This window comes from Quercus robur, chromosome 9 (assembly GCF_932294415.1).
Source record: "Quercus robur chromosome 9, dhQueRobu3.1, whole genome shotgun sequence".
In the NCBI taxonomy this organism is placed as follows: domain Eukaryota; kingdom Viridiplantae; phylum Streptophyta; class Magnoliopsida; order Fagales; family Fagaceae; genus Quercus; species Quercus robur.
The window spans coordinates 29,878,276-29,890,604 of record NC_065542.1 but is presented as its reverse complement, the minus strand read 5'-3'; the positions used below and the strand labels follow the sequence as shown (position 1 = coordinate 29,890,604).

Genomic DNA, 12,329 nt, shown 5'->3' with positions numbered 1-12,329 from the left:
ATCAAAAAGGAAATAGAATAATAAGAAAGAAAAAATTATATGGTTGGCTCATTTATTGTGTTTAGTATACATGATTAGCATCCATTCCACATTCACCAATATATGCTAATTTTATGGTTTTTGTCCTTGTAGTACAACAATTTGCCAACTAATCACAAGTATTTTGCATAAAAATCAAATCAACAAGAAAAGACAATATATGCTTGAAGAAAGAGAGGTCTAAAATGATATTTTAACCTTAAAAAAAAAAATCCAGCATTGAAAATAGTAATAATTATTAAATACTTCAAGAGGAATATAAATCTTATGTTCCATTTTTGGTGTTTTACTGTATACTCTACTAATCATGGTAATCATCTGGTAATTTTATTTTTTATTTTTTTCCATTTTAAACTTTGTTTATTTTATAAGAAAAATTATTACACTACTTTTAATTTTTCTGCATATATTTATACAAAGAAATAGAAAAATAAAAATAAAAATAGAGCGTGCTACACGCGCTGAAAGGACAGTGGGGGCTATAAGCAACGTTGTTATGTAAACAGAGGGAAGAGTTTGGTCGTCGCGTCATATCTGTCTGAATTCTGAAAATATATAAACCAAATCTATATACATATATATGTGTGTGTATATATATATATATATATTATTTTTCTAATAAAATAAGTGATGGGTAATTATTTAAAGACCTCAGCCACGCCATGCCCAAGTGTACGATTCCATTTCCTTCTTTCTTTAGACCCTTTGCGTTTGCTTCAGCTCTCTCACACACACACACACAGAAAGAGAGAGAAAGAGAGAGAGAGAGAGAGAGAGAGAGCATTACTTTCTTTGTAGTGTGTGCGTGGGAGTGGCAGTGGGAGAGAGTGGTATTCCAACGTCGAAAGCAAAGCAGAGGTCATAAAGAGATGATGAGTTCAGATTTGCTTTAAAAACCATTCTCTCTTAATTACTCACTCTGTGTCTCTGTGACTGTCTTTCTCTCCTATCTCTTTGCTCTCTCTGAGGATGTAAAAACTTTCAAGCAACTTCCAAGGTAAACGCTTTTCTTTCCTTAGACTCTGGTTTCTCTGAATTCGGACTTTTCTATGACACTTGTTTTATTTATTTATTTTTTAAATATATATATGTATGAATTTTCAACGTGTCTGGCTAGTTCTGGAGTTCAATTCTGCATGTAAAGCACTTCTCGAGAAATTCGAGGATTTTATTCTCTCTGGGTTGCATGTATATAACTACTTCTGCTCAGTACTATCTCTCTCTATTTATGTGCGTATATACTATTCTGAAGGAAATTAATTTCTCATAATTTGTTTTCACCTATGCTGTAAATTTACAGGTCTCATCTGGGGTTCAGCTTTTGTCATTTACTTTCCTTGAACAAGTGTTTTTTTTTTTTTTTTTTTTTTTTTTTTTTATGATATCAGTGAGTAACTTTAATTTCTCTACAAATTTGAAAAAAAAAAATTTCCATATAAAGTTGTAGTTTCAGCTTATTAGAGCTATGATAATTGAATATTGTCTCTGTTTATTTTAATAGTTTCTTGAAACTGGAGTGGAAAATAATAAAATACTTTTACTCAATTACGCAGCAAAGTTCCAAACTTAAGGTTGCCTTTGCCCTCTGTTTCTGTTTCGGCAGAAAGTGATGATGCAACAACTGGACACGTTTGTCTGCATTCCCATTACTGTTCTACAGACATATATTTTCTTGTCGCTAAAAAAAAATACTAGTCCTACTTAATAATGCACAAAACTTCTAATTTCATAAAAAACTTGAATAACTGGTTCACATTCAAATAAGTTGTTGTGACAAAATGTGTCTATTTGGAATACCTTTTCCCTCTATTCTCTTGTCTTGAAAAGTATAACGGTACTGAACAAAAATAAAAATTTTAAAATTATACATAAGACACAGCCAGGTGATATAATCAGAAAATGAGTTATTCCAAAGGGGTCTCTATTTGACAAGAGAAATAGTGAAAGTTGAAGACAAATCTAAGAAGAATTTTCTCAACCAATAGGGTGAAAATTTCGTGAACTTTTTATTGAAGAATCAATTTCATTTTTATTTAAAAATAAATAAATAAGGTCTAGAGACTGATGTAGTCCAACAATTATAGCAATAGGTGGACCTTCCCTAAGAGACAGTTAGATGCTTGATGGGTCCAAGTAGTCCAATCACCAAAAGGAATGGCCGATGGTCATGAATGATGAATCGTGAGTTTTGGCCCATTTGAGAATTTTGTTCATCGAAGTTGGAATCAATAGGCTATATAGCAATAGCTTTATGTCACTTCACATAGGGAACCTTTCGGTCTCTTCAGTTTTAAGTTTTTATACGGCTTTGTTGCCTCACACCCACACGACACTAAACTCTCAACTTTTTGTTTGCTAATCGCTCTCTCTCTGTCTCTCTCTCTCTCTCTCTCTCTCTCTAACCCTACATGATGAAACAATATGCTAATATTTGGGAAGTGTACATTTTTTTTTGTCAAATCTGGTCTTAATCTAGATTAATATTTCTGTCATTTTGTAGAAAATGTGGTTTGAGTTTTCAAAAATATGGGAAGTGCTTGTTTTAGATTACCTTTATTTGGGTCTATGTCACAGCACAACTTTACTAGCAATTTTGAGTCTTGACTTGGGAAGTTACAACTAGATATGACAAACTTGTTAATTGTTATCATACATGGGACAAATGCATCATTACAAGCGGGTTTTGTTTGATTGTAAGGCTCGCATATTGTGAGAGGGAAGATGTATTTTCGATCCATAAAGGAATCATTGCTATCATGAGAGTAGACCCAGACCCAGAATTTACCTTGGAAGTCAAGATCTTACCATGGAACTTAAATTCTAAGCCTAGAAAAAGTTACCACCTATTGTTTCCGTGCTGATATGGCTGTTGGACCTAGTGCTTGCTAGTGGAGCCGTGAAGGACAATAATGAGATAGAGAGACAAAGATGAAAGGACCAATACTGGAAAAGGTTTAGCATATCTCCAAAATTAGAAAGATCAAGAAATTAGGCATGACGTGATGGACTTGTTTACAAATCTCCTTCATTTGTTTATTTCTACAATGTTAGCTGTATACTGAATTAAATATATGGCATGCCTGCTTCACTTACAAAAGTAATGAATATAACAGGTGGAGAATCAGTACTCTTGAACATTGGTGAATCTTAACAGCAAACTAGCGAGTGCTAATTCCTCTTGAAAGACATCAACTTGATTTGCCAAAGGTTTGAACGAAATGGCAAAAGTTTGCTGGCCATACTTTGATCCTGAGTATGAGAACTTCAGCACCAGAATTAATCCTCCAAGGTTTTCTTTCTCTCCTATATCTCTATTCTCTAGTAAGCATAGTTCTCAAATGTATCTTGTTAAATAATCTCAATGGTCTAATCACCTTAACAACATGGTCATAATGATATAAACTAAGGGTAATGCTCATTTTATTTTCTGATTTTTATGAATTCCTTAAAAATAGTTTATACTGCCATATTGTGTTGTTTTCATGAAGTATGGTAACTCCTTTTTTCTGTTTTCAGGGTGTCTGTAGACAACATTAGTTATCCTGACTGTACTCTAATCAAGGTAAATTTTGATACATTTAAGAATTATGCTTCATTCTGACCTCCAAGATCAGCCACTGCCTGAAACAAAGGCTTTTAACATTTTTAGTTACAGTTTCTCTTTTTCAAGTAGAAATAATATGAGGAGATGAAGTTCCCTATTCAAGTTACTTTTAAATTCCTCTCTTGTGAGTTTAAAATTTGTGAACCAGAGAAACACAATTGCTTCACATAATAAGCAGATCACGCTTAACCCACCTATGTTGCAACAAGTTGCCTATGTCTTTCCTGTGTAAAAATTGCTCTAGAAAAATTGACTTCCTAATTACAGCTGAAATCTAGAGAAGCAAATTTGAACAAAAGTGAAATTATTTATTTTTTTAGAAAAAGGACTCCAAATTGCAAGAACCTCAATTAACCAACGCCAAAAGACCCCTTTTGCTTAATTTACCTTATGGACTGCATATGGCATCCGCACATTATCATATTGCTAGATTCTCTTGTTTTCAATTATTTCCCCAATTCCCTTCTTATCAGAATTACCATCAAGGACATGGAAAATGATTGTAGGTTGACAGTGTTAACAAACCAGGAATTCTGTTGGAAGTTGTGCAAATCCTGACAGATCTTGACCTCATTATTACCAAGGCTTACATCTCCTCTGATGGTGGATGGTTCATGGATGGTATGTATATCTTTGGATTGATTTTCATCAATTGGCATTCCAGTTTTGTTGCTAGGTCTATGCCTCCTTGATTTAAATTGTGAGCACACTAGAATTTGGTTACTGTCTATGCCTAAACTGTGGATTGGCCAGACACAAAGAAATGGGGAAAAAACACCATGTGTTGCCAGTTTGGGCTAGATGAATCTGATGCGAAATTTTTTCATACATATTGATTGTAAGATGAGTTCTTAGAAAGGCACTCTGTTTACTTCTCCCTCTCTCTCACACACACACGCCTGCAAACACATGCACTTTGAATAATTATGTGACATGTTGAAACTCTTTTGAACGGACAGTATTTCATGTCACGGATCAACAAGGAAACAAGATAACAGATAACAAAACCATCGACTACATAGAGAAGGTACTCCCTTTTCCCTCTCTCATATCTGCTTTCATGCTTTACATAAAAGTTAGAGGGGGGTATCCAATTAAACCACTTAGCTGTGTGGTTTATTGGCAGTCATCAAATTAAACTCTATGAAATTGTCATGTGCTTGATGGAAAGGGCTACTTCTGGGTTTCCATTGAGTGTTCACTCTATTCCAGTCATTGCAAAGAACAACACTTAAGGGATATAAATCATTTCACTAGGATAGAAAGTCTATTGATAATATTTCCTTCGAGGAGGGAATGATCTTCCCTCTTCTTGGAGCCGAATGAACTGAAGAAAATGGAAATTCTGGTGACACCATGCATACAAGCAAAAATATAATCTTCATGGGACTCATTGATAGCAATTTCTTCAACTATTTTTCCTACATTAGGCTTTAGGACCAAATGGCTACAACATGGAGAGTGTGAAGACTTGGCCAGGCAAAAAGGTTGGGGTGCACTCAGTTGGTGATCACACAGCCATTGAGCTCATTGGAAGGGACCGCCCAGGTCTTTTATCTGAGATCTCTGCTGTCCTTGCCAACCTCCAATTTAATGTGGCTACAGCTGAAGTATGGACACACAATAGCCGGATAGCATGTGTTCTTTATCTCAATGATAATTCCACAAATCTTGCCGTGGATGACCCAACCAGATTATCTGTTATGGAGGAGCAACTCAAGAACATCTTACGGGGGTGTGAGGATGACAAGAAAGTAGGCCGCACAAGTTTCTCCATGGGGTTCACCCATGTTGATAGAAGACTCCATCAGATGTTTTTTGCTGATAGGGATTATGAAGGAGGTGGAGTGACAACTGAGGTTGACTCTCCTCCTTCCTTCAAACCAAAGATTACAGTTGAGCGTTGTGAGGAAAAAGGGTACTCAGTCATCAGTGTCCAGTGCAAAGATCGTGCAAAACTGATGTTTGACATTGTGTGCACACTAACAGACATGCAATATGTTGTTTTCCATGCCACCATTTCATCAGATGGCCCCTACGCATCACAGGTACATTAACAATGATTTCTGACGAACAACTTAATAAGTTTATTCTCTACTTTATTTCCAAGCATACTCCAATTAAAGAGATTCTGTTTTCCATTTTATTTTTAAATTTATATTCTGCATATAATTAATAATACTTTATACCATAAGTGGATTCAAGTTGCCTTCTATTAAATGAGAAACATATATATCTGCATGCTTAGTGCAGATGCCCATAATTTGAACTATGTGCCACATTCAGTAAAATTAATACCTAAGTACCATTCTTCGCCAGTGTTTTTCACATATGAACAATGAACTCTTTAGAATGAATAATCAATGTACCTTAACCAATGCAGATGATCTAACTGAACTACAAAAAAATAAGCCACCCAATATGACAAGCTTTTTGAAAGGAGCCCATTTTCTTCCTTTTATGGCAATATAGTTCGTCTTGTCTTCTGTTTGTGGGTAAGTCCATAAAAGGTCCCAACAAGTCGCTTCTCTGCATACTTCATCATCACTCTTTGTGTTCAGTCCAGAATTTTGAAGTAACTCCGTTCTCTTTTGTACTCAATCTATATAGTTGGGTTTCCTCTTTATAAAAGAAGACGATGAAAAGGGTTATATTTACAAAGGCATTTCCATGCCCCTATACAAATTTAATTAGATTAGCTGGACTAATGTGCATATCCTTGTAGGAGTATTTTATTCGTCACATGGATGGGTGCACACTGGATACTGAAGGAGAGCAGGAAAGAGTCATCAAATGTCTTGAAGCTGCAATTCAAAGAAGAGTATGCGAGGTGAGTGAAATATCTGACAAAATTTTTGTGCTCAATAGCTGTCATATTCTGATTAACATAGTAGATTTTTTTTTATCATTCTGCAGTTTCCACTAAAAAACAGTATCATTTGTGTTTAGTTCAATAATCATGCATATTCATTTTTCTAATTGTCATTGTTATTCAGTTGTCTTGATCTAGTTAAATGCCACATGACAGATATGAGAATATGGTCTCAGTTCAGAGCTATCTAGACCTATGGTCAATATGATTTCATCTATTTAGAGCAATCAAGCTGTTTTGCTTAATGGCCATATCAGTTACAAAAATGGAGTAGAGACCATTATGCCCATTATAATTTATAGCTCATAAAAATTATCTACTATCAATAAAAAGAATCATAATCAAGATGGCATATTAAAAACCATCATAAGTTTTTCAATCATTTCCAGCACCTATGCCTTCATTTGTTTTTATAGAAATCATTTCCTAGTAAATAGAGACACTAACACAAGATTGATTATAAATGCTAAATCCATGCTGATACATGTGTTTTCAATGAATCACACCAAAAGACAGAAAAACTGTTTGACTTAAATCTTTAAAAGATGTTATCAAGTAAATTCCTGAAAGTAATCTCAATGTTTTATCTCTGGAAATTACAAGTGAAAAAAGACTAAGCTGCATAAAAACATGAAACTCTAGATCAACCTTTTTTATCCGAAAGCTATCTGAAACATGAAGTCCAGAAATAGATTCTTTCAGGAAGAATATAAGGATGACAAGATTAATATGAACTTTTAAAGAAATATGCAAGATCTTTGAGCAAGATGCTGGTTTTTGTAACAGTGGAACTTTAGTCTATGATGCCAGACTACCATATGTTTTTGCTCAGTTTTTTGTTTCTTCCTTTTTTTTTTTTCTTAATTTTTGCCAACAAAAATCCACTATCAATAATATGAATTACAACTACAAACTCAAAATTTCTCTTAAACATATTATTGATTACAACTACACCTCACAAACTCTCAAACCTCACAAACATAAACTAAACAAAATCCCCAATACACCCAAAAGTGTTCTCACACACTGATAGACTAGACAAAACATAGTTTCCAACTCTCTCACTAGCTCACACACTGACAGACTAGACAAAACATAGTTTCCAACTCTCTCACTAGCTAAACATTTTTCTTGAAACTCTCACACAAACAATGAAAGCTACACTACCACTCTATTTGTTGGGACTATCACAACTCCCCACTCCTTTTTTCTTATCAATGTGAGACTAACACTCTCAATAGGACTAAGCACCTCCATATTCTACTTATAACCAATGTAGGATTCTAAAACCTACTAAGAAATCTATAAACTACTTCTTTCATGGGCTGGACGTAACAGTTATCATAGCGCAGAAAGGCTCCTGCTTCTGATTTTTTGACAGAATAGTGCATCTTGCAGCTGTAACAACCAACTGTTTGGTTCTGTTGAAGCAATATACTGAAGAAAAAGTACCAAATCCAGATGTAGTGCTTCTGCTTTTAGTTCAAAGTCATCACGGTTACTCAACAAAGAAAGTACACTGAAGTGGAAAATTATGCTCTAATATGGATGGCTAACTTACATGGTGTTTTAAAAAAACACCATTAACAATAAAATAGCAAGCACCATTTTACACAAAATTTAACATGGTTGGTGTTACAACCTCACAAACTCCCACAAACATTACAAACATAAACTTGTGCAATAGCACACTTAGAATTCAAACAAATAAAAGTAATGACAAAAATAAATCAACAAGCAAACACAGAAAGAATATAACAATATATGTGGTTAGGCAAGATACCTACATTCACAGGTGGTGACGACGAGAAAATTTTCACTAATAAAATAGGGGGATTATAATAAAGGCACAAAACTTCCTCAAGAAACCCAAGCCCCAAATGCACCCTAGGATCTCTCTCGCAAAAGCACACTGCAAGAAAAAACCTTGGCTGCTGCAACAACTTGAAACCCTTGCACCGAGAGATTTATATGTTGCAGCTTCCTATCTCCTTAAAACAATGACTAGAGAAAATATAAATGAGTGACAAAAGCCAACTAATTTGGCAAAAACAGCTTGCCCACTTTCAAGGTCTGTGGTTTCGTGTGGCATAATTCAAGCCACATGCCACATCAACAAATCTCCACCTTGACTTGAATTGAATCAAGCTACATGAATAAAACTCCTCGCTTGCTGCCACAAGTGCCCCTAGGGGCTATAACGAACTGCAAATGCCGATGAAGTCCAAGTAGTGCAAATGCTGATGGTTGGCGTTACAATCATCAATGGGCAATGATGGTGAACTGTTGATAAAGAATCTTGCCATGTTAACTACCTTTTCCCAAAATACTTTAGTAAAACCTGCATTAAATCTCATGCATCTAGCCCTTTCTACCAAAGTTCTATGCATTGTCTCTATAACTCTGTTTTGCTTTAGAGTTCCTTAGACTGTGAAGTAACAAGTAATACATTTTTTTCATAGAATTCCAAGAATTTTTTATTTTTTATATTTAGGTCATTATTTGTTCTAAATTATTTTATTTTTCTACCAATATGGTTTTCAACTCGTTTTTCCACTTTTTAAATACACCAAAACTTCATACCTGTAATTTATAGAATAATCTCATACCTTCCTAGAGTAGTCATCAATGAAAGTGACAAATTACTGAGCACTATCATAAGAAATTGAAATTGACCCCAAACTCCTGTATGGGCGTAATCAAGAACACACTTAAAATTGATTCAATGCTTCTTCTCATATGCACAATACTTCAAAAATTCAACTTGCAAGTCTTTATTCGCTTTACCAAATTTGTTTGTGCAATCGTAACATACTAGACTCCCCAGTATGTCTAAGAATCATATGCCATAATTTTGCATCGTCTTTACTGCATTCTACAGGAAATGGTGATTACAACTCCACCTACAATTGTATTCCCAACTACTCTGTATAGCTTATCTACTTTTGTCCCTTCATTACCATTAAGGCACTTTTAGCGATTTTGATGATTCCATCTTGAATTAGGCATAGCTTAAATTATACCTAAAGAAAGTAAGTTTTCTAGAGATTTGGAACATACTTGATGTCTCCAAAAATTCCCACAACTCCATCAAACATCTTGATCTTCACAGTACCAATTCTAACATATTCCTTTCATTCTGCCTTTCCTTTAGGTGTTTTTTTTAACTCTTTGCACTAATGTTTGTAATGTCTTTCTTATTATAATAGTATTACTCTATATTTTTCTTTGCTTGTGATCTAGATTGAGATCCCTTCTTGTTAGAGTTCCGTCTTTTTTACTTGCTTCTACTGCAATTGTTCAACAACCTGTGAATCATTATCATCCTTCTTCATCTTTATGTTTCATAGGAAAAAAATTAGTCACATTTTTAAGTTTTAAACTAGTCAATCTTTACACCACTTGTTGGGTTTAAGACCCTTGTCAAAAACAATAATTAACTAGTTTTAAGCCTAAATTGTTAAGTAGATCTATTATGAAAATCTTAGGTTAAACGAACAAGAACCAATATCATGCAAGTGCAGAAAATTAAATAAAACATGATACGATGACCCAAGAAACCAATGAAACCAAACTAGTTTCACAAGAAAAACCTGGGGAAACTTGATCTAATCAATCCTGAGGTAATAGTTTCACTAAAAGATGGAGATTTCCAATCCAGAATAACCCTATTTGTAGTAAATCTAACTTCAGCTACCAAACTGAGCTCTGAATCCTACAAATTTCCTTTACAGTGAACTGCTACAAGGTGAACTTTTCAATTCTTGCACTTCAAAATCCTATTGAAGATTTGAATCTTTCTACAAAGAATATCACCGGTAGAATATATGAGAAAGTTTTGGGTACAGAAACCCTAGATACAAATTATGAGGCAAAAGAGGCACCTCTCTCTCTCGCTCTCTCTCTCTCTCTCTTTGTTTTTTTAGATCCTATAGTCTCTTTTATAGTGTAGAATAAGTGGCATGAAACCCTAGTAGACTAGAAGATGGGCTTGGGCCTGAAATTTGCAAACTAACTTGATCTACGATTTTCGATCGGTCAAACTTAAGTTTCAATAGGTCGAATTTGTTAAAATCCAAATCCTTGAATCAACTTATTTCATGTTCTTGCGCACTAAATACCAACTTCTCAAGCATTGTCTAGTTAATCTTAGAGACTCCATGAGCTATATCTAGACAAATTTGTGTCTTCGTGTTTGCTTACAAAACTATACAAGTGTAGAACCTAACACAACAGTACTTCTATGACAAGGAATAAATTTTTCTTCCACACCAAGAAACTCAAATAAGTTACCTAGTGAAACTACAAAACCTCCAAACAAATTGAAATTACATGCAACATAAGAACAACTTTCCTAAGAATAATAATGAATCTCGCAATGGACCAATCACATTATGATCGTGTATCCAAATAATTTTTTTGTTATGAACTTCATTGAACACACTCTCTCTTGTTAGCTAAATTTAATAATGATATGGTTTTAACAATGGATCACTCAGGGTCTAAGCCTAGAACTCTGTGCAAAGGATAGAGTAGGCTTACTTTCTGAAGTAACAAGGGTTTTGCGAGAGAATGGGTTGACAGTTAGCAGAGCGGGTGTGTCAACAGTTGGGGAGCAAGCATATAATGTTTTCTATGTTAGAGATGCTTCTGGGAACACAGTGGATGCGAAGACCATTGAAGCACTTCGCAAAGAAATAAAGGACACAATCAAGCTTAATGTGAAGAAGATCCCAACAAGTGCAAAGGCACCCGAGGCCAATGGATGGGCCAAAACAAGCTTCTTTTTTGGAAACTTGTTGGAGAGATTCTTAGCTTGAAAGTTATGTCCATATGGCTTTAACAGACGCATATTTGACCTGTATAGAATAATGAAGCTAGTTGACTCTGTTATCATCGTGAGCAGGCCTTGTATAATTGCAATAAACATGAATGCTTGCAAGTTATGCTTCTTTCCTTTTCTTTTATATTTGTTTCAAAAATCCCACTCTCCCAACTATCGAATTATGAGAATATAAAGCTTTGCTTAATCCATCGGCTTCGCAATTAGGTTAAGAATATGAATAACTTGGAAAGGAGACATATGTGGAAAACAAGAATACAAGATGCCGCAAGAAAGAATAGAAAAAATGGTTCCTTGTGATCAAAATTATTCCTTGTACAATTTTTGCGGTCGAAATCATTTTAAACAGTCAAAAGACATGTGATGATTGCTAAAATAGGACTTGTGATCCAGCTGTACGTGTGCTTAGCTGATCAAACAAATAGATTCAACTTTTGATAAAAAATTGATATCTACACGCTAAAGCAACCATGAGAGAACTTTGGTTTAGGTGTGCACGGTTACACAACATAAGTTCTTTCTTTTCTCTTTTTTGGGAAGAGAGTTGAGACACAACAATGCCTTTTACAATGCATGTGACGATGCTACATTGAGAAAACAGTGCCTTTTACATTCCTAAACAAAAGAAAGTATAATTAATTATTAAAGCTCTCCTATAATTTAGATGCAAACACACGCCTTTTTTGTCAAAAAGAAAAAGAAGCACTTCTTTTTTGTTTCCCTGTAAACGAATGTCTTTTATCATGATTTCTTGTTCTGGTCTTTTTCAATCGCGACAAAGTTTTGTTACTGATGGGTTCAATCTGGATTTTAGTTCGGGAGGGAGGGACGAGATTAAAAAACAAGATTAGAAACAAAATTAATTCAAAAAAATAGTCAACATGTATTATATATTAAAAAATAATAATAATCAATTCCTAATCAATAAAAAAAAAAATTCAAAAGACTAATCTACTATGCAAAGTTTGAAG

General features: G+C 34.5%; 1 protein-coding gene across 4 annotated transcripts; it reads left to right on the top strand.

Annotated features, from left to right (window-relative positions):
* The first annotated feature begins 708 nt into the window (after window positions 1–708).
* On the top strand, window positions 709–11,482 carry LOC126700419 (ACT domain-containing protein ACR3). 4 transcript variants are annotated; one of them, XM_050398574.1, is made up of 9 exons: window positions 709–1,036; window positions 2,738–2,991; window positions 3,153–3,328; window positions 3,556–3,601; window positions 4,150–4,264; window positions 4,603–4,670; window positions 5,074–5,691; window positions 6,369–6,473; window positions 11,015–11,482. In XM_050398574.1, exons 3-9 carry the CDS (start codon window positions 3,258–3,260, stop codon window positions 11,333–11,335), a joined length of 1,344 nt encoding a protein of 447 aa, XP_050254531.1. In that variant the 5' UTR covers window positions 709–1,036; window positions 2,738–2,991; window positions 3,153–3,257; the 3' UTR covers window positions 11,336–11,482. The 4 variants fall into 4 exon arrangements, with proteins under 4 accessions (XP_050254531.1, XP_050254530.1, XP_050254532.1 ...); XM_050398573.1 differs by lacking the exon at window positions 2,738–2,991; XM_050398575.1 differs by lacking the exons at window positions 709–1,036; window positions 2,738–2,991 and having other exon boundaries at window positions 3,206–3,328; window positions 4,117–4,264.
* The last annotated feature ends 847 nt before the right edge of the window (window positions 11,483–12,329 follow it).

Coding starts and splice junctions, on each gene's coding strand:
- LOC126700419 (XM_050398573.1), top strand. CDS start 3,258: ATGGCAAAAGTTTGCTGGCCATACTTTGATCCTGAGTATGAGAACTTC. Junction 3,329..3,555: donor ACCAGAATTAATCCTCCAAG/GTTTTCTTTCTC, acceptor TTCTGTTTTCAG/GGTGTCTGTAGACAACATTA. Junction 6,474..11,014: donor TTCAAAGAAGAGTATGCGAG/GTGAGTGAAATA, acceptor TGGATCACTCAG/GGTCTAAGCCTAGAACTCTG.